The sequence below is a fragment of the Mustela erminea genome, chromosome 18 (assembly GCF_009829155.1).
Source record: "Mustela erminea isolate mMusErm1 chromosome 18, mMusErm1.Pri, whole genome shotgun sequence".
Taxonomy (NCBI): domain Eukaryota; kingdom Metazoa; phylum Chordata; class Mammalia; order Carnivora; family Mustelidae; genus Mustela; species Mustela erminea.
Window position 1 is genome coordinate 2134962 of NC_045631.1, and position 25342 is coordinate 2160303.

Here is a 25342-nt window from a genome sequence, read left to right on the forward strand (position 1 = left end):
GCTTGGTGTGGCTCGACCAACCTTATATGTACCATGTTAGCATCTTTAGTTCTTCCAACAAGCCTGGGGGCTGGGGAGGGCCATCATCCCCACCTTCCAGATGAGCTAACCTGAGGAATCAGTGAGCTTGCCCAGGGTCCCTCCGAGAAACAGAATCAGGACTTGAGCCTACATCTGCCAGTCCCCCCAATCCCTGTGTCCCCCAAGGAGAAAGTCAGAGGGCCCAGGGCTCCCAGGAGGAAGGGGACAGCCAAGTCTCAGTGGGCGGGGCTACGGCTTCTCCGCCTGGCCCCGCCTCTGCCCCTCCCTTGCGCAGCCAGCAAGTGTGAAGTGAGAGGTCCTCCTTGGACACCCCTTACCCTTGGAGAAGGAATTGGGCACCCCCCCACAGGCTCTTCCCCAGGAGAGGACCCCCTCCTCCTTCCTCATCAACCCCTCCGGGGGCAGGGAGCATCTCCACCGTGTACCCCTGCCCGTCAGTCCCAAGACAAGACAAGCTGAGATGACTGTCAAGCTGGATTTCGAGGAGTGTCTCAAGGACTCACCCCGTTTCCGGTAAGTGTGCACAGGTCTGGGGGACACAGGGGGGTGAGGTCTAACCCCCCTAAAACACACACACGCAGCCACCATGCACACAGCACACAGCCTTCCCCAGGCCAGATGTCCTTCGAGGGGACAAGTTCACAAAGGGACAAGATCAAACTCGAGGGCTAGAGTAGCACCTCCACTAGGCGACCCCGGGCTCTGATACTCTGCACCCCCTTTCCGGGCAGAGGGGGCCTCTCCAGCCCATCTTCCCCCCAGAGCTGACACTCTCTCCTCCCATCTTGGGGACCCCTGCCCCTCCCCCAGCACCTGCTGGGGCGGTTAGCAACTTCCTGCCTGGGCCACATCCACCCTCCCATTACCCTTCCTGCTCAGCCTGGGCCTCACAAGCTCCCACACTACACAGAGGAAGGGAGCCCAAGAGGGCGGGTGGTCAAGCCCCTTTACCGATCAGTTTTTCTGTCTGTCCCATTACACACTAACCCCAACGCCAACCTTCCTGTGGGGCCCGGACCCAATGCACCCAGACTCTGTTCCGGTGACCCTGTGCCTCTCTTCCCAGAGCCTCCATCGAGCTGGTGGAAGCCGAGGTGTCAGAACTGGAGACCCGGCTGGAAAAGGTGACGGGGGAGAAGCAACCCAGGATGGCATTAAGATGAGAGAGGCGGGCTGGGGAGAAAAGTGGAGAACCTCAAATAGTTCCAAGCGTTGTTGAATGCTAACCGTGTGGGCTAAATACTATGGGGGTCACAGAGAAGGAGGTGGGGGCTCTGTACCCCCAAGGAGCACAGGGTCTTGGAAGACCAGACTCCCTGTGGACTTCCTGGGTCAGCTGCAAGCCCAGCCTTCCCCTGGGCCCTGGGCCTCCAGACACAGGGACAGCAAGATGTTTGCCCCCGGGCAGCCCACAGATGGCCTTGGGGAGATAAACCAGTTGAGTGAGACACTTAAACCTCAGACAGGAAGGCCATCCCGGGCCACTTTTCATAAAATGGGCACATGTGTGCTGACAAGGTGACATCAATTTGGATGGAAATGCAGCCACAGGAGCTGCGGGTGGCTGTCCCCTCCCTCTGCCACATGGCATGATCCGATCATGGGAGCACTGTCTTGTGCCCTTGGCCATATTCCTTTGGGGCAGGATCAAGTTGCGTGTCTCACGCTGGTGGGGGGCTGATGCAAGGGAGGGGACCGTCCAGGGTCATCTGAGAGCATGTCTGTCACACTTGCCAATTTGCATTCTTTTTTTTTTTTTTTTAAGATTTTTTGTATTTATTTGTGTGAGAGAAAGAGTGAGAGTGAGCGAGCATGAAAAGAAGAAGGGTCAGAGGGAGAAGCCGACTCCCCGCCAAGCAGGGAGCCTGATACGGGAGTCAGTCACGGGACCCCAGGATCATGACCTGAGCCAAAGGCAGTTGCTTAACCCACTGAGCTACCCAGGCACCTGCCAATATGTGTTCTTGTTTGTTTTTCCCCACTAGAACGTAAATGCCATGAAGGACTTTTATGTTCTGTGTTTGCTCAGTCCTCAGTGCCTATCCCACAGTCTGAAAGTTAGCCAACCATCAATTAATAGATAACATATTTTTACATATGATTTTTTAATTTTTTTTAAAGATTATTTATTTATTTATTTGTCAGAGAGAGAGCGAGTGAGAGCGAGCACAGGCAGACAGAGTGGAAGGCAGAGTCAGAGGGAGAAGCAGGCTCCCTGCGGAGCAAGGACGCTGGGATCATGACCTGAGCTGAAGGCAGCCGCTTAACCAACTGAGCCACCCAGGCGTCCCAGATTTTTTAATTTTTTTTACAGATTTATTTATTTTAGCAATAGAGTGCCTATGAGCAGGGGAGTGGGAGAGACTCTCAGGCCGACTCCCCGCTGAATGTGGGCCCTCTCCCCTCCCCCTCCCCACCCACATGGGACTCAATCTCTCAACCCTGAGATCATGACCTGAGCCGAAATCAAGAATCACAGGCTTAAGTGACTGAGCCACCCAGGAGCCGCTAAGCCTTTCTCAGTTAATTACAGACTTGCAAGAAGTTGCAAAGATAGCACAGGGAGGTCCCACTTACCCATCACCCAGCTTCCCCCAGTGCTGGCCTCTTGTATAAGGCTAGTATGTTACCAAACCAGGAAAGTGATGAGGGCATGAGCCTAGAGAACTTACTTGGATTCTACCCATTTTGCATGTACAGTTGACCTTTGAACAACCTGAGGGTTAGAGGCGCTGACCGACCATACTGTCAAAAATTTAAAATATAATCATTCCCCAAAAACTTTACTGATAGCCCACATTGATCAATAATGGAAACAGTCTATGAACATGTATTTTGTGTGTATCATACGTAACGTATACTGTTTTTACAATAAAGGGAGCTAGAGGAAAGGGTTAGAAAGTCAGAAGGAAGAGGGGTACCTGGTGGGGTCAGTCCAGAGAGCGTGCAACCCTGGATCTCCGGGTCATGAATTCAAGCCACATGTTGGGTGGGGCGCCTGGGTGGCTCAGTCAGTGAAGCGTCAGGTCATGATCCCAGGTCCCCGGATCGAGTCCCGCATAGGGCACCCTGCTCAGAGGAGAATTTGCTTCTCCCTCTGCCTCTCCTCTCAGCCCCGCTCGTGTTCCTTCCCTCTCTCAAATAAATAAAATCTTTTAAAAAAAAAAAAAACATGTTGGATGTAGAGCTTACTTAAAAAAATAATAAACAAAATTTTCAAAACAATGAGTCATAAGGAAGAAAAATACATGTGCAGGACTGTACTGTGTTTATCCAAAAAAGTTCACTTAGAAGTGGACCAGTGCAGTTCAAACCCATGTTCAAGATCGATTGTGCTCTTTCTTTCAAAAAGTCTTTGTCTGTAATTCAATGGCATTTAATCACATGCATAAGTTCTTATAATCAGAATCACATTCAAAACACAAAAATCGGAGCGCCTGGGTAGCTCGGTAGGTTAAGCGTCTGCCTTCAGCTCAGGTCATGATCTTAGGGTCCTGGGATTGAGCCTCACATCTACCTCTGGGCAGAGTGTGGTGTCTGCTTAGGATCCTCTCCCTCCCTCTGCCTCTGCCCCTCCACCCCTCATGTGCTCTCTCTCTTTCTCTCTCTCTCAAGGAAGGAAGGAAGGCAGGAAGGGAAGGAGGGGGAAAGGGCACAAAACTCTACCACCAGAAGGAACCATTCGGTGCAGCCCTTTGTCCAGCTTCCCTCCCCTGCCTTCTGTCACCCGCAGCAAGCTCTCAACTGTTCTTCTCCAGACTTTTGCCATTTCTAGAATGTTCCATAAGCGCAACCGTCCATTATGTGGCTTCTCTCTTTTTCTTCTCTCAGAGTATGCCCTTGAAGTCCACTCAGGTTGTTACGTTTCAGCACAAGGAGTTCCTGTGTGGATAGTCCGTGCCTTTGTGTTGCTGAGCACTCTTTCGTTGGCACAGATGGACAAGTTTATCCCCAGTTCGGTCTCAGGAAGTCTCATTTTTGGGGAAAGGGTGGGGGGTAGGGAAGAAACAGCCACTCAGGATCCCAGCTGCAGCCAGTGACACTGTGAGCATCTGGGTCCTTGCGCCTGACCACAGACAGCTGGCGGTGGTACCTGATTAGGTCGGGTCGTAGCTGGTCGGATCGTGGCTGGTCTCCTGACCATGACTCACCCTGTCGGCCACTTTCAGGTCCATTCTATTTCCCTGCAGCCTTTGTCAGCCCTCAAAAGTGTCTATCAGTTCAACCAAATTTCACTGATGACCCAGGGCCCCAACTCTCCGAGACCCCGCTGCCCCGGGATTTCCCCGCACAACTTCCCTGGTGGTCTCCTGCCCCTGGGCTGAGCTGAAGGGCTCCTTAGACACTCACTCTATCCCAGCTGTGTTGACTCAGGTCAGGGCCAAGCGGTGTCCCCTCGGGGACCGTGGTTCCCAAACCAGGGCCCGAGATCAGGAGACCTCACTCCAGCGCCTGGCTCTTCCAGAGGGACCCTCCTCAGGCCAGATGCAATGGGCCCCTGGAGCACCCTAAGGTGCCATGTTTGCTCTAGCCCGGTGGCCGGATGGCTAATTCATCTTAATAAGGGGGATGCTCAGTGAGCACGGGGTGGGATGACTCCAGACAGGGAAGGGCTGACGAACCTACCCCCAGCTGGGTGGCCATTTATCCCGCAAGCCGGACACTGACCGAGGCTGGGGTTTCCGGGGAGTGCTGCACCCAGGCAATTGGGGGCAGGATGGGAGACAGGGCAAGGGACAGAGGAAGACGTTTGGGGGTGGGGAGGAGGCGACACTAGCTTTGGTGAGAGGCTGGGAGGGGTTTTTAGCTGGGCACAGAGCCGTGGGAGCCAAGACGCAGACTGAGAAATCTCCCTTCCTGCCAAAGGGAGAGGAGGGGCGCCCAGTATGGGGGCACACAGCATAACTCCCCCTTAACCCCATTGCTTCTTAGCTCCTCAAGCTGGGGAATGGCCTTCTGGAAAGTGGGCGCCATTACCTTGCCGCTGGCCGTACCTTCGTCGCGGGCATTTGTGACCTGGCCCGCCTGGGTCCGCCAGAGCCCATGATGGCGGTATGTCGAGCCGGCTGGGGTCTGCAGTGCAGAGATCCTCTGGAGGGGGAGGGAGGGCCTGGGGTGTCGGGGTGCCAGGCCAGAGCAGGGCTGGGGCTGTGGCCTGAGACAGCCCTGGCAGGCTGGGTGCAGACAGCCTGCCGGCCCACGCCTGGTACTCTGTCTCTGCCTCTCCGTGCCCAGGAGTGTCTGGACAAATTCACCGAGAGCCTTAACCACAAGCTGGACAGCCACGCGGTAAGGGGGGGCACAGGAGGGACTGGTGGTGGGGAGCAGTGCTCTCTGTGGCCTGACCCTCCCCTGCCCATTTCTGTTCCCCGCACCCCGACAGGAGCTTCTAGATGCCACCCAGCACACGCTGCAGCAGCAAATCCAGACCCTGGTCAAGGAGTGAGTTGGGAGGGGAAAACAGTCTTCTGTCCCTCTTCCCGCCACTTTAAGGGCCCCCCTGAATGGAGGAGCTGTGAGGTTGGGGGTTTCTGATGGCCCGACTGCTGTCCCCCATCCCCACACCCCCTTGGAGTCCGGACTGGAAGGCCATACATGGGCCGCCATCTGGGACTTCTCTGCGGGGGCTGGTGGGGGTACCTTGTTCTGTACGTTACCCCTTCCCTCCACCACAGGGGTCTCCGGGGGTTCCGAGAGGCTCGCCGGGATTTCTGGAGGGGGGCCGAGAGCCTGGAGGCTGCTCTCATCCACAACGCTGAGGTCCCCAGGCGCCGGGCCCAGGAGGCAGAAGAGGCAGGAGCTGCCTTGAAGACCGCCAGGGCCGGGTACCAGGGGCGAGCACTGGATTATGCCCTCCAGGTGCCTGCTGCCACCTGTCTCCCTCCCCGTCCCCCAGGATCCCAGGGCCTCTGGCCCCTCAAGGCTGTCAAGGCCCCCGTGCATTGGGAAGGGGCACTGTGTTTTCAAGACTGACCTGAGGTTTTTTGGGGACCCTTAGATCAACGTGATTGAGGACAAGAGGAAGTTTGACATCATGGAGTTTGTGAGTTTCGGCGTCCACGAGGGCAGGGTGGGGAGGAGCCTGCTGATGGGGGCCGGGAGGGGAGAGGGAAAGCCAGAAGGTTCCCCTGTCAGCTCTGCACCCTGCCCACCTTGTCGCCCAGGTGCTGCGTCTGGTGGAGGCCCAGGCTACCCATTTCCAGCAGGGCCACGAGGAGCTGGGCCGGCTGGCTCGGTATCGCAGGGAGCTGGGCGCCCAGGTGAGGCCCTGGTGGGCGGTGGGGCGGGCGGTGGTGGGCACCAGGGTGGGCAGGCTGGTGGTGGAGGGAGGAAGGGGGCTCTGAGAGGCTGTCTGGTCCTGGTTGGGGGAGGTCGGAGGATACCTGAAATGTCCCTCCTTCCGCCCAGTTGCACCAGCTGGTCCTGAATTCGGCGCGCGAGAGGAGGGACATGGAGCAGAGGCACGTGCTGCTGAAGCAGAAGGTGAGGCCTCCGGGTGCGGTGGGGCCTGGCTCAGGACCCTCTGCCCACTTCCGCTGCCCTTTGACCCCCTTGTTCCCCCAGGAGCTCGGAGGGGAGGAGCCAGAGCCAAGCCTCAAGGAAGGGCCCAGTGGGCTCCTCATGGAGGGCCACCTGTTCAAGCGCGCCAGCAACGCCTTCAAGACCTGGAGCAGGTGAGGGGCGGGGGACCCCAATTGCCCAAACCCGCTCCATTCAGTGTTTTTTGAATGGTGACAGGGTACTAAGTGGTGAGAAAACAGGCAAAACCCGCTGCCCCCACAGACCATCCATCCCCAGCAGCAAAAGCCGTCCAGTCAATCCTGTTAGGTTGGAAATGTGAGAAAGTAGGGGTGCAGAGAGCTGGTGAGGGGCTGCCATTCTAGATAATGTGGTTGGGCTGACTTCCGGCTTCATGCGAAGGTGATGGCTTCCCAGTGAAGACCTGAAGGACACCTGGGGGGAGAAGGTTCTAGGCAGGGGGAGGAGCCAGCACTGAACCCGGGAGGGTCAGAGGGACAGAGAGGGGCACAAGGGTGTGGACAGAGAGAGGGAGGAGGGCGCAGGGAGGGGGAGATGTAGCCGGAGCCAACGAGAGGGCTTTGCGGGCTTCCCTGGGGACTTAGGAACCACTGCAGGGGTGTGGGGGGGTCACCTGCTCTGACTTGGCTCCTTCCCATAGAGGATATTTGCGCAAATTGGAAAACCGAACCCCTTCCCTAAGATACTTCCATCTGTCAAAGAAACTGGCAAGCGACTCAGGGCCTCTGGCGGGCTCAGTCGGTGGAGGCTGGGACTCTAGATTTTGGGGCAGTGGGTTCGGGCCCCACGTAGGTGTGGTGAATACTTCAAAAAAAGTATTAGAGCAGGAGCCTAATTTTATTGGGAAAAAGCATTTTACTGCCATCTAGTGGAACGTTGTCTTCACAATTGCTCAAACCTCGGTTGTCTGGGGTGTGAGCAGCTTCTGTGCACAGCCCTGTGTCCTCCCAACGGGATGGGAGGGTCTGCCCGGCTCTCACCGCCACCCTTATGGGGCAGAGGGCACAGCCTGTCCAGTGTCCCTGTCCCGAGCTCGTTCCGATGTCCCCCACGCCGACTCTCTTTCTGCCTCCTCCAGACGCTGGTTCACTATCCAGAGCAACCAACTGGTTTACCAGAAGAAGTACAAGGTAGGCAGGTGGTGTCCCGGACGCCGGGGCCCAGGGACCCTCAGCCCTCGATACAGCTGGCTGGCTGGCTGCCCCTGGTCACCTTCCCCTTCCAGGACCCCGTGACTGTGGTGGTGGACGACCTTCGCCTCTGCACGGTGAAGCTCTGCCCGGACTCGGAGAGGCGGTTCTGCTTTGAGGTCGTGTCCCCCAGCAAGTGAGTGTAGGGCAGAGGCATCTTGGAGGTCCCCATCCAGCAGCAGGCATTAACCCTTCAGTGGCTGGATTGGGGGGAGGCCATCTGGGGGTGTCCTGGAGGGAGGTATGGGGCGATGAGGTATATTTAGAAAGAATGGACCATGTAGTCCCAAATTTCTGTTCGGCTGGTGTTTTGCATGTTGGGACGACTGGGCCCCATCGAGTAGCATGTCAGCCAGCCGACCCTGGCACGTGGCTCCCTGGGCCTCAGACTGCCCCCTCTGCTCCCCACTCCCGCAGGTCCTGCCTCCTGCAGGCAGACTCCGAACGCCTCCTGCACCGGTGGGTCAGCGCTGTGCAGAGCAGCATCGCCTCGGCCTTCAGCCAGGCCCGCCTGGATGACAGCCCCCGGGGGCCTGGCCAGGTGCCTTCCCGTGGACGGTGCAGGGAACGGGGGTCCCCGGGGAGGGGAGGTCCACCCCTTCCCCAGGCCCCAGGGCCAGTCTCTCTTCCTTTGTCTCCCCCAGGGCTCGGGATACCTGGCTGCGGGCTCCTCAGCTACCCTGGGCTGTGGCGGGATGGCCCGGGGCAGGGAGCCCGGTGGAGGGGGGCACGTGGCCGCCCAGGTGCAGGGCGTGGACGGCAATGCCCAGTGCTGCGACTGCCGCGAGCCAGCCCCAGAGTGGGCCAGCATCAACCTGGGCATCACCCTCTGCATCGAGTGCTCTGGCATCCACAGGTCACTCCCTGTCACCCCTGTGGGGGCCCCACTCCTTCCTGATGGGGGAGGGGGAGAGGGCCAGCTGAAGCCCAGCGTGCAGGCTCCACCCTCCCTCCCACCCTGCCCTGGCTCACACAGGGCACCGTGTCCTGGTCCTGCCCGAGGAGTTTATTGGCTTGACTGGAGTGTGGGGTCAGGGCTCTTGAGGGCCGGGGAACCCACGAAGAGCAGAGAGAGAGGAGAGGCCACAAGGCCTCTGCGAGTCTGGCCGAAGCGGGGGTCGGGGGTGCAGGGGGATCCATAGGGTGAGAGAAGGGAGGTGGCTGGAAATGATGAGGCCTGAAAACTGACCTGGAGGAGAAGGGAGAAGAGGAAGCAGTAGGCAGAGCCAGGCCGGGCAGCCCCCAGCCCTGTGTCCTCCTGGTCAGCGCCTGCGGCCCCACAGCAGGCCTGACCCCCACTCTGGCCTTCCAGGAGCCTCGGGGTTCATTTCTCCAAAGTCCGGTCTCTGACCCTTGACTCGTGGGAGCCAGAGCTGGTGAAGGTGACTTGGGGCGCTGCGATGAGAAAGGGGGGGCGGGGTGAGTTCCGAGCTGCATGCCCCCAGGGCTCAGACACTCACCTCCCTCCCACCTGTCTGTCTCTGCCTCTGCCTGCACCTCCGGAAGCTTATGTGTGAGCTGGGGAATGTCGTCATCAACCAGATCTACGAGGCCCGCGTGGAGGCCTTGGCCGTGAAGAAGCCAGGGCCTAGCTGCTCCCGGTGAGGGTGGGGGTGGGGTGGAGCTGCTTACGGGGAGGAAGAGGGTCTGGGACTGGAGGAGGGGAGACGGGCCCCCTCTTCCCCACCATGCTCTGCCAGGCAGGAGAAGGAGGCCTGGATTCATGCCAAGTACGTGGAGAAGAAGTTCCTGACCAAGCTTCCTGAGATTCGGGGGCGAAGAGGTGGCCGGGGGCCCCCCAAGGGGCAGCCTCCTCTGCCCCCCAAGCCTTCCGTCAGGCCCCGGCCAGGGAGCCTCAGATCCAGGCCAGGTATAGCCTTGCTCAGACATTCATGGAGCCCGGCTGTGTGCCCAGCACTCTGCCAGGAGGCACAGAGCATGAGGCCCCGGCCTTCCCCTTGCCAGGGCTGGGGGTTGGGGGGTGGCCCACACCAGCATGGGTTCTTTTCTCACAAGGCAAGAGTTTCAGGGGTTAAGTGAAGGACGGGAGGGAGTGTAGGGCTAGACACAGGTAGCGAGGGTCTCAACTGCATGAGAAAAATCAGGAGTGAGAAGGAGCCCGCTGGGGGTCCCAGAGGTGGGTGGAGGGCGTGCGCTTGGCCAGAGTGCAGGGAACAGGGCGCAGAGGCTGAGTGCTCACTGGAGAGGTCTGGGCTGCCCAGTAGTTGAACAGGAAGAGGTTAAGGAATGATGCTGTCCCTGCCCCATCCCTGGCACACACCCCAACCCTCCCCCTCCCACTGCAGTCCTGGGAGTCCCGCAGGCCTCCCTGTAGAGCATCTGGGGACTGTGCTGAGAATTTTGTACCAGACTCACAGCCGATTCCCTCCACCAGAGCCCCTGTCCGAGGACCTGGGCAGCCTCCACCCTGGGGCCCTGCTGTTTCGAGCTGCGGGGCACCCTCCCTCCCTCCCCACCATGGCTGACGCCCTGGCCCATGGAGCTGATGTGAACTGGGTGAACGCTGGCCAGGAGAATGCCACTCCCTTGATCCAGGCCACAGCTGCTGTGAGTCTCACTGACCTCCCCGTCCCACCCTTAGGCTCCTTCCCTCTGATCCCTCTCTGATTTGGGGCCCACCTCTCACCCTTCCTCCGACCCCGTAAGGAATGATGACCGAGAGACACTGGTTGCTAGGGGTGTGTGTGGTCTGGGAGCAGATCACCTGGGTTTGAATCTGAGCTCCCACCGCTCACAGTTGTGAAGCTCTGTGTGCCTCAGTTCGCTCATCTGTAAAATAAGGTCACACACCTCATGAGATTGTACTGTGGACTTCACGGGTCAGTACAGCTAAAGAGGTAGAGCAGAGCCGGACGCACCATATCCCAGCCCCTGGACAGACCCCATCCTAAAACATCTTGGGTCAGTTTATAAAGATGCTACCTTCTCTCCTTCTCAACCCTTCTGTGCAGAATTCTCTTCTGGCCTGTGAATTTCTCCTCCAGAACGGGGCGAACGTGAACCAAGTGGACAACCACGGCCGGGGGCCGCTGCACCATGCAACCATTCTGGGCCACACGGGGTAAGTGCGGGCAGGGACCCCGGCTGCGGGAAGGAAGGGCGCGCGGATGGGGTGAGTGGCCGGCTGAACCTCGCTATCCTTTCCAGGCTGGCCTGCCTGTTCCTGAAACGGGGGGCCGATCTGGGAGCTCGGGACTCAGAAGGCAAAGACCCTCTGACGATCGCCATGGAAACGGCCAACGCTGACATCGTCACCTTGTAAAGAGATATAGGGGCGGGGCTAGCGCTTTCCCCACCCATCTGGGGCGGAGCTAACGCCGGGAGCGGGCGGGATCCCGGACCCGGCCTGGGAGAGGCTGTAGCGAGTGTAGACTGGGGCGTGGAGCAGGAAGGGGGGCGGGCAGGGTCCACGGATGGTGAGGTCCGCCCGCGTGAGGGGCTTCGTGGCCCCAAGCGTCTGCAAGCACTGGCCTCGGGGGAGCAGGTGACTTTACCACCGGAGCTCCGAGGGTGGGCAGCTGGGAGTGGGGCCGCCACGAGAGAGTCCCTGGGCCGTAATTCCTCCCCTCCAGGCTCCGCTTGGCGAAGATGAGAGAGGTGGAAGCGGCCCAGGGCCAGGCAGGTAAAGAGCCTCCCGCCCCGCCCCACACTGCAGTTCTGGGCTTCTGGGCCCTGAAGGCCCGCCGGGCCGCCCTCGTTACTTCCACGGCCGAGTCCACAGACTCACACCGGGCGCGCGGGAGGGCGCACGGGAGGGCGCGGGTCCCCGCGACGCCGCCTAGCGCCCGCCCAGCCCGGCCTCCCTCCCCTCAGGGGATGAGACGTATCTGGACATCTTCCGCGACTTCTCCCTCATGGCGTCGGACGACCCGGAGAAGCTGAGCCGCCGCAGTCACGACCTCCACACGCTTTGATCCCCGGCCCTCGCGCGCCCGCGCCTCCGACCTTGTCTCCCCCGACCCCGCCGCCCCTGGGCCATTAAAGCCTCGGTGCTGTGCGCCTCGCGTCTTGCTTCCCCCGCAGGGCGCCTCCCTCGGGCCAGGCCGGGCGGCGGGCGCGCAAGAGGTCTGCGAGCTCTAGCCGGCGATGTGGACGCGGCCTGGCGCCGGGCGGGTCTGGGGCGGGGCTCTCGGCCTCTGGCGACGTGGCCAGACGCATCCGGCTGGGGAGAGGCCGCCCGCGTGGGCTGGGGGGCCGGCCTCCCGGAGGGGGCAGCTGGCGTCGGGCCGGGACTAAGAGGCGGGGTGCGGCCACCCCGGCCGACAGGCATCCCCGGAATGCAGCGGCTCAGCACCCGCCCCCTCGGGAATTCCCGATGGGAGCGACCGGGCGGACGCCGCCCCCAGACCCGGGACGGCCGGGCCTCTGGCCACGCGCTGGGCCGCAGACGTGAGGTCGGGCACATCTGGGGGCCCGCTGGGCGGTCGCGGCCACATCCGGAGCGACGTGCCTGAATCACTCTGGGGATCCCACCCCCGCCCCCGTGCGCCCGCCCTGCTCGTCCGCCCAGTCTCTCCGGTTCCTGACTCTCCGCTCCCACCTCCACCCCGGCCGCGCGCGAGCCCCGCGGGGGCGGGGGGCGGGGCGCCAGGGAGGCGGGGCTGTCTCTTAAAGGGCCCCGGTCGCTGCCCTTAGGCCACTTCCTGGGGGCGGAGAGGACTGCGGCGGCAGCGGCGACAGCCGGGGAGGCGACGGAGCCTGGGTCCCGAGACTCCCGGCTGCTCCCATCAGAGTCCTTCGGTGGTCCCGGCTCGCGCTGAACGCGCATCCCCGACCCCCGGCCGCTAGGGAGGCACCTCCGCGCCCGCTCCCGTCAGCCCCGCCTCTGCCTCCCGAGACCCGCGCCGGAGCCGGGCCAGGCCAGGCCTGAGACGGGCTCCCGGGGCCCTGCGTGCACTCGCCCGCGGAGACGGCGATCTGCCCGAGGACTCGGAAGCTGGGTACTTCCGAGGGTCGGCCTGTGCTCGCCACCGTCACCTGCTGGTTGGATTCCGGAAACTCGCTGTCTGAAGCCCTCAGAGCCCAGCTGCTGACTCTCCGCCCAGAGTCGAATGCGTCTGGACCGAAGTCTCCCTTCCCTCTCTGGCTTCCGCGCTTTTCAAGCGTTCTCGCAAGCTTTCCGCCGTGTCTGTGCCCGGAAACCGTCTCCCCCACTACCAAGGTAGCTGGGGTGAACCCCAGATCTTACCGCCTTGTGCTCCAACCTGTGCATCTAACCCTGAGACAGTCTGAACTTTATGACCCAATTCTGCCCACACCCAGGGAGTTCCGCCTTTTCTTCTCTTTCGGTGTCTCCTGTACTCCCCCAAAATTTCGCCGCCTCCTGTGCCCTCTTCGCCCCCCTCTTTTGGGGGCCCTGTGACCCTGAATGTGGGGGGCACACTCTATTCCACCACTTTGGAGACCCTGACTCGCTTCCCAGACTCCATGCTGGGGGCCATGTTTAGGGCGGGCACCCCCATACCCCCCAACCTCAACCCCCAGGGAGGCGGCCACTACTTCATTGACAGAGATGGCAAGGCCTTCCGGCACATCCTCAATTTCCTGCGGCTGGGCCGCCTGGACCTGCCCCACGGGTATGGGGAGACAGCCCTTCTAAGGGCAGAGGCTGACTTCTACCAGATCCAGCCCCTCCTGGATGCCCTGCGGGAACTGGAGGCCTCTCGGGGGGCCCCTGTACCCACAGCTGCCCTGCTCCACGCAGATGTAGATGCCAGCCCCCGCCTGGTGCATTTCTCCGCGCGCCGGGGCCCGCACCACTACGAGCTGAGCTCCGCACAGGTGGATACCTTCCGAGCCAACATTTTCTGCACAGACTCCGAGTGCCTGGGGGCCATGCGGGCCAGATTTGGGGTGGCCAGTGAGGGCAGGGCAGAGGGAGGCCCGCATTTTCGTCTGGAGTGGGCCCCCTGTCCCGCAGAACTCCCCCAGGCAGAGTATAGGAGACTGGGTCTGCAGCCTCTGTGGACTGGGGGGCCAGGAGAGCTACGGGAGGTGGTGGGCGCACCCGGCTTCCTGGAGGAGGTGCTGCGGGTGGCTCTGGAGCACGGTTTCCGTCTAGACTCCGTCTTCCCTGACCCCGAAGACCTGCTCAACTCGCGATCTCTGCGCTTTGTGCGGCACTGAACCCGCCACCTTCCCATCTGGGCCGGGTGGGGGAGAGGGTGGACAGCAAAGGGAACAAAGCCCCCCCTGAAGCCTCTTAGCTCTGCCTCTGGAGCCATGAGAGTCAGGGCTCCCGCTGCACCTGACTGGAGCCCAGGCGTGGGCAGCAGCTCCCAAGTCTAAGCGCGCTGAAGGCTCACAGCCGCGGGAAGGATCTGGACTGGTGCACAATCTGGGATGGGTGGGGAAGGTTCCCAGGCTTGTCCCTGCCGGAGACTGGCGGCCTCTAGCGTCTCCTTGGTGGAGCTCAGTATTCAAGGTTCTAGAAAAGTCGGGATACCTCTCTGCCCAGGCTCAGCCTAGCAGGACCCTGGAGGGACACTGGAGTGTGGGTGAAGGACTTCGGGTAGGTGTGATGTGGTCTCCTGGACCGTGGATTCTCCTGCTGCTGAATGGGCCTGCTCTGGCCTGACCAAAGAGAGGCCGGAACACTCTAGAATATGGGAAGGGGGATTCTTTGCCATGTCCCAGGTCACCTACTAAGGGAGACAGAAAGGCTACACCCTACCCTAGGTCGGCTTAGGGAACTGGAGAGAATGCCCATACTCTAGATACCCAAGTGTTTTCTAGGGCCCCGTATTGCTGGAGCTGGCCACAGGGACGAGGGTGGCATCTACTTGGGTCCTGGGCTTGCTTTGTTCACGTGCTCACATGTGCCAGCCAGTGTGTCTGATCGACGTGTGGGTCTCTGCCGTCCCGACTCCTGTCTGCATTGCCGGAGACGGTATCCGTGGGCGTTGCGTGCCTAGGCCGGTTTGGGGTTGCCCGGTGACTCTTTCAAGTAAATCGAGAGTGAGGAGTTTCATCAGAAAGAGGGGGGCTGTGCACATGCATATAGGACATGTAGGACGCATGTAGACTGTGCACATGTAGGCAGGACAGGCCGGTGGAGGTCTCAGCCACCAGGATCTTCCGGGTGGAAGGTAAGAGAAGTCCCTGGGCCCAGCCAGGCCTAGGAGGCCCGTGCAGAACTCTCCGTTGCTAAGGCAACTATGGGCACGTTGCTAGGAGATGGCTGGGAAGGCCCAGGCTGCCCAGGGCAGAGGGGAGATGAACAGAAGAGGTGGGGAGAGTGGGGGGAGGACAGGGAAAGGGGTGGGATTTCTGGTTCCCCCATGAATGGGAGACTCATGCACAGCTTCTTCACTGGGGGAAGCACTCGCTCATTATTTATCGCTGGTCATGATTTACAAGAAGAAAAATAAAATTGCTTTGTGGAACCTCAAACTTGTCAAGAGTGCTGAGGGCCAGGTTGGGGGGCGCTGTCCCCTTCGTAGCAGAAGCCCTGCTTTCTCTGCCCTGGTCTTCAGGTCCTGAGTTCCTTGGGCCCCACCTTTGCCCCAGCCAGAGATGGAACAGGGGTGCCATTCCATAATGTTCTAGAATCCCCAGCTGTTCTGGAACATGCTCCAATCTCCAGGCAGAGTTGGAACTAGGATTATAGGATTCAGAGGCCTTCTCGGCCTCAGTGGGGCGGGCACCCGTCTGCCACCCACCAGCAGGCCTCATGTGGATGCTGGCCTTAGGTGGAGTTTTCCTGGCGACCGCCCAGGCCTGTGTCCTCTGCCACCTCCCAGACCGTGACTTGGCGGGCCGCCTGGCTAAACTCTGCAGCAGAGTAGAGGCTCGGTGGAAGGACTGTAGGGCCTCCTGGAGCTTCCCTGCCTTTGCCTTAGGTAAGCTCAGACATCCAGGGACCGGGGCCACCACACCCCGAGTGGCGCAGTCTGTGGCTTCCCAGCTGGGCCCCTCAGCTGCCCCCCCAGACCACAGCCCTCTCTAGACACTCTGACCTCTTCCCCCGCGGAGAGAATCACAGGTTCCCGCCTGTCTCCACAGATGAGACGTCCATGAACAATGTCATAGAGAAGACTCACAGAGTCCTGAGGGTCATGGGTGAGGCCAAGGGGCAACGCACGACCCAGGGCCTTGGAGGGGCAGCCGCGAGGGGGCGGGGAGGTAGGGGCAGGGCGGCCAGGTGGAGCCGGGAAGGTGTGATCCGCGATCGGGGAGGTGCTGCTTGGGAAGGGGGGAGGTGAGCCCGCCCTGGCAAGGCACCGGGAGACACTGCTGCCCTCTCTCCCCAGAGATCAAAGGGTCTCTCTCCTCTCTCCCTTTGTATCGACATTGGCTGCAAAACACCAAGCTCCCCGCCTACAGCAGGGAAGGTACTGATGCCGCCAGGGATGGGGGCGGCGGGGCGCTGGGAAAAGGGGGGGCGTGGCCGAGCGGCTCCCCTCCCCCCACCCCTCCTTGTCTTTGCTTTCAGCTCTCTGCGCGCCTGCCTGCCGTGAGTAGAAAAGGAAAGAGTAGTGAGGACGCGGGCATCTGGGGTGCTCGAGGAGAGCCTGGCTGTTGTGGCGGAGACCGGGGCGGGGGCGGGGGGAACTCTGGGAGGCAGAGCCGGGGCCTCCCCCGCCCCAGCTCGTTCCCGCTGTGTCCTGCAGGGGGCAGCACCGTCGTGTACAACTGCTCCACCTGCCAGGAACTCGACGTCTGCTGCTGGCCCCGAAAGCGCTGCCTCCCAGGTTCTACCCCTCCGCCCGGCCTCCCCTGGCTCAGGTCTCCGAGCTCTCGGCCACCAACCCTCCCCCCCACCCCGCCCACACTGCGACGGCTGGAGAGGTCGCCGGGTCCCTTATTGCTTCCTGGGTTCCCTGCAGGAAGTCACGATCTCTGGGAAGCCAGGGTTCTGCTCCTCGCTCTCCTGGTGGCTGCCTTCCTGCTGGGTGTTCTGAGCCTCATGGTGGAGTGAGTCGGGGGCGGGGTAAGGGCGGCAGGGGCCTCGTCACTTCTGAGCCCCCCAGTACCTTCCCCCACCGTCCCTCCCCCAGCTCCACCCTGCCCTGCCCATCCCAGGCCTCCCACTCTCTGTCTGCCCTCAGGTCCAGTTACTTGGAAGAAAAAAGGACGAGTGAAGGTTTCCACAGCCTCCCAGCCTCCAGTTCTAAAGACCATGAACCCACAACTTCCACTTCCCTCCAAGGGGATCAGCCAGCCCCTGAGTTCCACTCCCAGAGGTTCAGCCTTCCAGACCCGGAAGCCCAGAGGTCCCCTTGATCCCAGTGTCAGAGGGCCTCCTGGGACCCAGGCACCCCACTGGAAATCTCCTCCCCTCCAGCCCTCAACTAATCAGACAGGAGCACCAGCTGCTGGTTCCAGGAAATTATCTACAGAAGGAAAGAATCCCCTCCTCGCCACCCCTCCCACGCCCCCTCCCGCCTGTTCTCGGAAAGCAGGGGCCGCCTGCCCCAGAAGCTCCTCCTGGCCCTCTTGTGACTGACTGGGAATCCGGGAATGAGTATTTTGGAAAACTCCCTCCCTTTAGAGCTGAGACCACATCAGTCATCCTGCTGGCAGGCTCTCCCTCCATTTAACATTGTGAAGCCGTGGCCTCCCACAGAGGCGTCCCTCCTGCCAAGGCCAAGTAAACCTGTTGTCAGATGGCCTCCACCCCTGCCTGGCCTCTGTCTGCAACTGGGGAGGGCAGAGGGGGACGGGAGACTCAGGGTGGCACAGTGGTTCTAGTCTGGAAGGACGGTGGCAGTGGGGGTGGGGGGTGGGTTCTGCCTCAAGAGACCTTTGGCAACATCTGGGGACGTTTTCAATCGGGGGATGTGCTCCTGGCATCCAGTGGGTGCAAGCCGGGGGTGCTGGGCTCCACAACGCACAGGGGAGTCTCCAACGATTCTCCTGTCCCAGGACCTCAGTTGTATGTGCTGGAGAAACCCTGGCATTGCCCCCCCAGCTGTCAGAAGGTTTCTGTTGGTGGGTGGAAGATGAAACGTAGAAAAGAGTTAGCCCGTTCCCAGCCACAAGTCTCAGTCCGAGGGCCTGGGCCTGGAAGGGATCCCAGTCTGCACCTAGACCCGTGGTTTTCAAACTGGGTACCTGGAGGCTCCAGGGTAAAAGCCATCATCCAGCCACCCATTGTAGTCATCTGGGCAGCTTCAAAAACTACCTGTCCTGGGGTGCCTGGGGGGATCAGTCATTTGGGCATGACTCCAGCTCAGGTCATGATCTCTGAGTCCTGGGATGGAGCCCCATGTCCGGCTCCCTGCTCAGAGGAAGCCGGCTTCTCCCTCTCCCTCCGCCCCTCCCCATGGTTCATGCTCTCTCTCACTCTCTATCTCTCAAATAAATAAAATAAAATTAAAAAACAACAACAACAACAAAAACAACCCACCACTCAGTGGGTTAAAGCCTCTGCCTTCGGCTCAGGTCATGATCCCAGGGTTCTGGGATTGAGCCCATCGGGCTCTCTGCTCAGCAGGGAGCCTGCTTCCTCCTCTCTCTCTGCCTGCCACTCTGCCTACTTGTGATCTCTCTGTCAAAATCTAAAAAAAAAAAAAATAAAAACAACCCACCAATTATCCATCCCTGGGCTTTATATCCAGGAATACTGGATTTAGTGGTGTTGAATGGGGCCTCGGTTCATCTTACAGCTAGCCAAGGCTAGAACCCCTGTTTCGGGGTGCCCATGTAGCACACCGCATGGAGAGAGGAATGCCTACCTCTTCTAGGAAAGTACCTTCCATTTTATTTCACACATTCTAGTCCAATCTGTTATTTTGCACCCAAAAAAAGACCCAGAGATCATATATAAAATTCCTACAACTTGCTCAAGATCATATAGCTCGTTCATCCATTCCTTTGACAGACGCCTAGTGAGCGCCCCAGCCAGGATGAGAAGCCGAGGCTGCTGGCCACCCTGGCCCCACGGCTTCCTGCTGGTCTGTGCCAGCTGCCTCGTACCCCCCGACACTGTACCCATTTTCCAGGCTCCACATGTGGGAGTTGTCCTTGTTTTCACACTCAGCGCCCAGTGGGTCAACCGATTCTGCCCCTTCTTGAAGGACCTCTACCCTGTCTGTGCCCTCCTCCTGTCCTGTGGCCCCACTCTAGACCCCTCTGACTGCAGATTCCATTCTCCCAAGGGTGCCATCTGACAGCCCACTCCGCTCTCTGCCGCCGCACCCTCCGTGGCCACATGGGTCTTCTCGAAGCGCCACACTGTGGATGGCCTTCTGTCCAGCGTCAAAAGATGGTTCAGAACTCGGGCTTCATAGTTGGGCTGCCACAGTTTCAGATCCTGGCTCTGTGTCTCACCGGACCTCGGGCAAGCTATTGTAACTTCTCCATTCCTTGAAAGGCAAATCACGCAGTTCATTGATTCGATGGCTTTTTCTGTTTTTATTCTGTTTACATTTTATCAGCTCAGCCCTCGAAGACACGTCGTGATCTCTTCACTTCAGGGAACTCTGCCAGCATTTGACCCTCACAGGATTACTGCGAGGTTCAGATAAGTTCAGGGACAATGCTTGGGACGGCGCCCACATGTGCTGGGCCCTCGCTAAGCATTAGCTGTTGCGATCTCTTACTGAAGTCCTTCCCTAGCTCTTTTCTGCCTATGGAATACAGACCTGGACGTTGACCCTGACATTCAAGGTTCCCCACGTCTTAAGGGGTCCTCATCCCGGAGCTGACCAAACCCAGGTCGAAGTGGGATCTCTACCTGAATGCCCCAAAGGCCTTTCGGAGTCTCCCGGTCCAAAACCATTTCCCTCCCAGACCCGCCCCCTCCTCTTTGGCATCTCCCTCAAGGTTAACGGCAGCGCTAAGCGTCTGATGGACTGTCCCTGGCTCTCATGCATGTGTGTACTTCTCAGCTGTGAGTGTCCTCTGCAGTCTGGTCCCCTGGGGTTCTGCATCTCCGCAGCTCTGCCCACCCCAGAGCCACACTGCATCACTGGTAGTTGCCCAAGCCCTTTGTTTGCGCCCGGCTTCTTGCCTTTGCCTGGGCTCGTCTGCATACCCAAATGCCCTTGCCTCCAACATCACCTCTTCCGAGAAGCCTGCTCGGAGCTCCTCAAGCAGAGCGGAGTGTCCCTTCCCTAGACGTGTCTCTCCTGTGGCACCTGTTACATCAGATTGGTGGTGTTTCCTTACAAACCTTCCCTCTAGGGGTGCCTGGGTGGCTCAGTTGGTGAAGCGTCTGCCGTCCGGTCAGGGTCACGATCTCAGGGTCCAGGGGTCAAGTCCTGCATTGGGCTCCTTGCTGGTCGGAGAGCCTGCTGCTCCTTCTCCCTCTGCCTGCTACTCCCCCTGCTTGTGCTATCTTTCTGTGTCAAATAAATAAATAAAACATTTTTTAAAAAAAATCTTCCCTGAGCCCCTCACCTAAGAACAGAGACTGGCCATTTCAAACAATGGCCCCTAAATTCTTTGACACATCTCCTGTGGACAGGCAGGGTCTGTGCATGCCTTCCTCTATCGCTGGCCAGCTGAATGTGCCAGGAGTGACACTGGGCCACTTCCTGGGCCATGTCCTAAAGAAACTGGCGACCTCTGCCTTCTGTCTCCTGGGATATCCGCTCAGAAACCCAGTCACCATGCGGTGAGGAGCCCCGTGGAGGGTCCACACTGAGGAGTTGGGTCAAAAGGCAGCATCTACTATCCCCGTGGGAGGATAAGACAGGCCCCAGCTGTCAACGGCCAGACCCAGTCGAGCAGAGAAAACCCATCCCCACCCTGTCCTGGTGGAACTCCAAATTCTCAGACCCCAGGAGCATGATCGGAGAGTTGACCCGTGCCTCCAGGCCTTACGGCTCGGCAGCAGATCGCTGCAACCGTGGGGGCAGATAAAGGAGCCGAGGACCTGGCACCGATGGGCCCTGTGTTCACGACATAACTCGCCACGCCCTTCCAGCTACGAGTCACTCGCCAGCCCCAGACTCCATCTGGTTCCTGTAAAATGAACGTGAACGCGGGCCACCCCGGAGGGCGACAATGCGTCCGACGTGATTCCAAGCATTTCATGCTCTGTATTAGTCACCTACAGCCGCGTAACAAATTGTTCCAAAGCTTAATGGCCTAAAGCAATAAACCCGATCTCAGAGTTTCTGCGGATCAGAAATTCAGGAGCAGCTTTGCTGTGTGGTTCTGGCTTGCAGCCTCCCAGGACGGCACTGTCCGGATGTCGGTCAGGGTCACGGAAATCCGAGGTTTGACCAGGGCAAGAGGATCATGTTGAAGCTGGCTCACTCGCATGCCTGACAGGTTGGTGTTGGCTGTGGGCAAGAGGCCTCTGTCTCTCGGTGTGGGGAGCCTCTCCCTGGGACCGCTTGTGCCTCTTCATGACCCAGTGACCAGACCTCCCCAGAGGGAGAGGCTTGAGAGAGGAGGGTGGAAGGCACACTGTCTTGGATGGGCCCATCCTTTCTGCACTATCCCTCTGATGCCCCAGATCGGCCCTGCTCCCCCGGGAGGGCGCTGTGTACAACATTAATGCGGATGGGGGGGGTCACTGGCCTCCACTCTGGCTGCTGTACACGTGGACACAGGAGCACAGAAACAGGAAGTAACTTGCTCAGAGTCACCGATGGCGAGCGACAGGGTGGGGACTCCAACGCTGGTGATTAGACCCGGGGTGGGCGGGGGGGCTCTATGCTGTGCTCCTTGGTGACCTTGGAGGAATAGGGTGGATTTAGGGCACTTCCCACTTAGGAAAGCAAACCAGCAGGGACATACAGCGTGGTGGGCTGCCTGGAAACTCTAGCGAGGCAAATTCAAACTGGGAAGCGACAGGCCTCCAGGAGCCGGGGGATGGTGATGGGGTGATGGAATGGAAGGGTTTCACCCCAGGGTATAGGAAGAGCCAAGTACGGGGGGTGGGTGGCAAATGGGGAGAGGGGCAGGGACAAGTTCACCAGGGAATGCTGATGGGGGCGGTTCGGGCTCTCCCATCAGCATCACTCCCAGCAAAGGAGCTCCTGATGTCAAAAAGTCTCCTTGGCTTCTCTCGACCCAGATGACGTCATCTCACCCATTTGTTCATAAAAGTTTACTGAGCACCTACCCTGTGAGCCAGGCCCTGGACTGGGCAGGAGGGACACAGCAAAACTCAGACAAGATCGAGTCTTTTTCTGCCTGGAGCTTGGAATCGAGCAGCGGGAGACAGACAAGTTTACTGGCAAGGTCGGAACAGCAATGAGTGCGATAACGGGAAGCAGGGATGTTGGGGTTCAGGCCTCCTGCCCTTAGCCAGATGGGAACAGCCCAACAAAGGCCCAAAAGAGAGAGAGGGATTTTCCCCTGTTGAGAGGTTGGCATAGGTAAGGTGGCAAGGGACAGGCCCGTGATCTCAGGGAGCAGAGCAGGAAGGGAGGGGCTATGGGGGCGCTGATGCGGCTCCCAGTAGGAGAGGAGAGTTTTCCGCAGAAGGATGGGCCCTACCCCCCACCCAAACCCAAGGCAGTAGGTGGGGAAGATACCAGAGGGCCTCTCTGCTTACCCTTCTTACTAATACAGAGCATGAAATGCTTGGAATCACGTTGGATGCATCTGCCTTCTGGGCAAAGACTTGGCCGGGGTTGTGCGTGTGCTCATCTTTCTCGGATGCAGAGCCCGTGGGGCAGGGCCGGGGTTGGGGAAAGGCAGACTGAGTGGGACTGGTGCCCGACCCAGGCCTCCAAGCTTAGCAGGACGCCCCATCTCAGCTTAGAAGGGGTGCCACCCGAGAGTGGTCAGGCAGCACTTCCCACGCAGGTAGGGACGAGAGAAGCTTAACTCCAGAAGTCAGATGGGAAGAGGGAGAAGGGGAGGAAAAAAGAGGCTTCTCATTCCCTGGGTTTTTTCCAAGCTAAAGGCAAAGGTGGGGCTGAGCCTCCGTGTCCGGTTTCCTGCTGGAAAAATGGTCTGGTTTCCTGCTGGAGCACAGGACCTAGGCCCAGAGTCCAGTCACGGAGGCCCCCTACCTTCACCTCCTCTCCATCCCATTGCCAAGGTCTCAGCAGGGCCAACCTCTCTCCTCTGAACCGGCGAGAACCTCTTCCCGGAGCTCCCTGTCCTTCCTCTCTCTCTTTTTCCCAGTTGCTTACGCAGCCGCCTGGTTCTCTCATTCCTCTCCTAAAAACGTCCAGCTGTTATCAGAGCCCTCAGGTAAGGCCCAAGCTCCTGACTGTGTTCTCCAAGGCCCTGTAGAGTGAACCCCACCAGGCCAGGGATCGTGTCTGCTTGTTCCCTAGAACCTGACACAGCGAGAGCTTGCTGAAGGATGACATAGTGCCTGACTTGGCTCCTGCCGGCCTCTCTGGCAGCAGCTGCTTCCTGTGTCCCCATGTCCTCCACATGTATGTGTTCAACTCCTAGAAGACCTCTGGTGCTCCCAGATCTGTGAAGATGCTGGATATTTGGAGGAAAATCAGTTGTTATGCATTCTTCCCCCCAAAAGCTCAGGGAACCATGTGATCCCCATCAAGAACTCGGACAACACCAAGATGAGTCTCAAAAAACGTGTTGAGTCCAAGAAGCTGAATGCAATTACAGCCTATGACTCCATCGATAAGAAGGGTCGGGAGCAAGAAAAAGTGATCTATGGGGGCGCCTGGGTGGCTCAGTGGGTTAAGCCTCTGCCTTCAGAGGGTCATGATCTCAGGGTCCTGGGATCGAGCCCCACAAGGGACTCTCTGCTTGACAGGAGCCTGCTTCCCTCTCTCTCTGCCTGCCTCTGCCTACTTGTGATCCTCTCTGTCAAATAAATAAATAAAATCTTTGGGGGAAAAAGTGATCTATGGGTTTTAGACATGAGAATGGTCACTGGAATTGACTAACAATGGACACAAGGTAAGTTTCCAAGATCACGGGAATGTTCTGGGTCTTTATCAGCATCAATACACATGTACATTGGTTGAAATGTATTGAGCTGGGGAGCCTGGAGGGCTCAGTTAGTTAGATACCTGACTTCAGCTGAGGTCATGGTCTTGGGTCTTGAGACTTGGCCTTGCTTCAGGGTTACCTTCTCAGCAGAGAGTCTGCTTGTCCCTCTGCTTCTCCCCCTCCCCCTGCTCATGTACTCTCTCTCTCTCTTAAATAAATAAAAATCTTAAAAAAAAAAAAAAAAAAAGAAGAAATGCATTGAGCTACACAGTTAAATCTGGGCATGTTCCTAAATGTGTTATACCTCAATAAAGTACTGTCAGCATACAAAGTTGCCAGTGTTCGTATCAATGACAAAAATCCTTCAGACTATGGATTAAACAGCACATCAGACATAACCAAAGAGAGAATTGGTGAACTGGAAGACAGACCTGGATGGCATCACAGTGACCCAAAGATTGAAAGATATAGAAGAGAGTTTAAACAACATGAGGGATGGAATGAAAAGATCTAGCATAATGCTAATCAGAGTCCCCAAAGGGGAGAGCCAAAGAATGGAGGAAAAATATGGTTGAGGAGATACTAGCTGAGAATTTTCCAAAACCAATGAAAGATATGAATTCATAGATACAGGAAATAGAACACACTGATCAGAATGAGTAAAAAATAATCCATACCTAGATATTTTTAAATGGAACTACAAAATACCAATGATGTCTTTTTTTTTTTTTTAAAGATTTTATTTATTTATTTGACAGACAGAGAGAGATCACAAGTAGGCAGAGAGGCAGGCAGAGAGAGAGGAGGAAGCAGGCTCCCTGCTGAGCAGAGAGCCCGATGCGGGACTCGATCCCAGGACCCTGAGATCATGACCTGAGCCGAAGGCAGCGGCTTAACCCACTGAGCCACCCAGGCGCCCCACCAATGATGTCTTAAAAGCAGGGAGAAAGGACAGAGGAATGACAGACTGAGCAGACTTCTTCGCAAACAATATGCACTGTACCTGTTACATGCCTACCCTGTCCCAGATACTAAGACTAGGAACAAGAGGATGAGGGGCGCCTGGGTGGCTCAGTGGCTGGGCATCTGCCTTTGGCTCAAGTCATGATCCTGTGGCCCTTGGATCAAGCCCTGTGTTAGGCTTCCTGCTGGTGGGGATCCTGCTTCTCTCTCTCCCACCCCCCTGCTTGTGTGTTCTCTCTCTCTCTAATAAATAAATAAAATATAAACAAAACAAAACACAAGGATATACAAGACAGATCCAGCCCCTACCATGCGGATCCCACAGTATAGCCGGGACATCAGATGCAGAGGGAGCTATTACAGTGTGATAAGCTGGCCTCGCTGGAGGTCAAGAGAAGGCAAGGAAACCAAGCAGGTTGAACTATAAACTATAAAAATTTTCCCATCAGTGTTGGAATATCCTGTATGCTTACCAGGATGGGAGGGGTGTTCCCCCCAAGGGACTCTGGGGACAGCTTGCACATCCTTCCTTGGGACAGAAGGAGACACACCAGATGTCCTGAGACTGGTGACTTCCTCCCTGGGACCCCTGAGGGAAAAGGAGAGGAATGCTCCTCCTCAGAGCCTTTTTGGAGGTTCTGGACTTTGACCTGTGGCCCCCATCCCCACAGCCAGTGTACAGAGACTATGTGGGGGAAGGAGGGTTGAGCCAGAACGTGGCCAGTTAAGTGCCAGTTATGGGGAGGGGTGCCCTAAAGCATGGG

General features: G+C 58.5%; 3 protein-coding genes across 13 annotated transcripts; all 3 read left to right on the forward strand.

The window, feature by feature from the left end:
* Positions 1-502: 502 nt before the first annotated feature.
* ACAP1 (ArfGAP with coiled-coil, ankyrin repeat and PH domains 1) lies at positions 503-11791 on the forward strand. 4 transcript variants are annotated; one of them, XM_032322568.1, is made up of 23 exons: positions 525-555; positions 1109-1166; positions 3874-4086; positions 4975-5094; positions 5278-5331; positions 5426-5484; positions 5718-5901; positions 6041-6085; positions 6207-6302; positions 6451-6525; positions 6607-6716; positions 7661-7712; positions 7808-7908; positions 8190-8313; positions 8417-8628; positions 9085-9154; positions 9279-9373; positions 9473-9642; positions 10168-10340; positions 10745-10854; positions 10941-11051; positions 11366-11415; positions 11607-11791. In XM_032322568.1, exons 4-23 carry the CDS (start codon positions 5086-5088, stop codon positions 11705-11707), a joined length of 2001 nt encoding a protein of 666 aa, XP_032178459.1. In that variant the 5' UTR covers positions 525-555; positions 1109-1166; positions 3874-4086; positions 4975-5085; the 3' UTR covers positions 11708-11791. The 4 variants fall into 4 exon arrangements, 3 of the variants coding, with proteins under 3 accessions (XP_032178458.1, XP_032178457.1, XP_032178459.1); XR_004280835.1 differs by lacking the exon at positions 3874-4086 and having other exon boundaries at positions 503-555; positions 10941-11277; positions 11607-11627; XM_032322567.1 differs by lacking the exon at positions 3874-4086 and having other exon boundaries at positions 503-555.
* A 101-nt stretch (positions 11792-11892) lies between these two features.
* Positions 11893-15185, forward strand: KCTD11 (potassium channel tetramerization domain containing 11). The gene has a single exon (XM_032322584.1). The coding sequence runs from the start codon at positions 13221-13223 to the stop codon at positions 13917-13919; it is 699 nt and encodes a 232-aa protein (XP_032178475.1). The 5' UTR covers positions 11893-13220; the 3' UTR covers positions 13920-15185.
* TMEM95 (transmembrane protein 95) lies at positions 14215-17979 on the forward strand. 8 transcript variants are annotated; one of them, XM_032322578.1, is made up of 8 exons: positions 14218-14304; positions 15485-15634; positions 15798-15854; positions 16046-16126; positions 16228-16248; positions 16406-16520; positions 16622-16725; positions 16844-17979. In XM_032322578.1, the coding sequence occupies exons 3-8, from the start codon at positions 15809-15811 to the stop codon at positions 17239-17241; spliced, it is 765 nt and encodes a 254-aa protein (XP_032178469.1). In that variant the 5' UTR covers positions 14218-14304; positions 15485-15634; positions 15798-15808; the 3' UTR covers positions 17242-17979. The 8 variants fall into 8 exon arrangements, with proteins under 8 accessions (XP_032178470.1, XP_032178469.1, XP_032178467.1 ...); XM_032322579.1 differs by lacking the exon at positions 15485-15634 and having other exon boundaries at positions 14215-14304; XM_032322576.1 differs by lacking the exon at positions 14218-14304 and having other exon boundaries at positions 15283-15634.
* Positions 17980-25342: the final 7363 nt, after the last annotated feature.

Coding starts and splice junctions, on each gene's coding strand:
- TMEM95 (XM_032322576.1), top strand. CDS start 15,466: ATGTGGATGCTGGCCTTAGGTGGAGTTTTCCTGGCGACCGCCCAGGCC. Junction 16,127..16,227: donor CCCCGCCTACAGCAGGGAAG/GTACTGATGCCG, acceptor CTTTGCTTTCAG/CTCTCTGCGCGCCTGCCTGC. Junction 16,249..16,405: donor TCTCTGCGCGCCTGCCTGCC/GTGAGTAGAAAA, acceptor TGTGTCCTGCAG/GGGGCAGCACCGTCGTGTAC.
- ACAP1 (XM_032322566.1), top strand. CDS start 503: ATGACTGTCAAGCTGGATTTCGAGGAGTGTCTCAAGGACTCACCCCGT. Junction 5,095..5,277: donor CGCCAGAGCCCATGATGGCG/GTATGTCGAGCC, acceptor CTCCGTGCCCAG/GAGTGTCTGGACAAATTCAC. Junction 9,643..10,167: donor GAGCCTCAGATCCAGGCCAG/GTATAGCCTTGC, acceptor TCCCTCCACCAG/AGCCCCTGTCCGAGGACCTG.
- KCTD11 (XM_032322584.1), top strand. CDS start 13,221: ATGCTGGGGGCCATGTTTAGGGCGGGCACCCCCATACCCCCCAACCTC.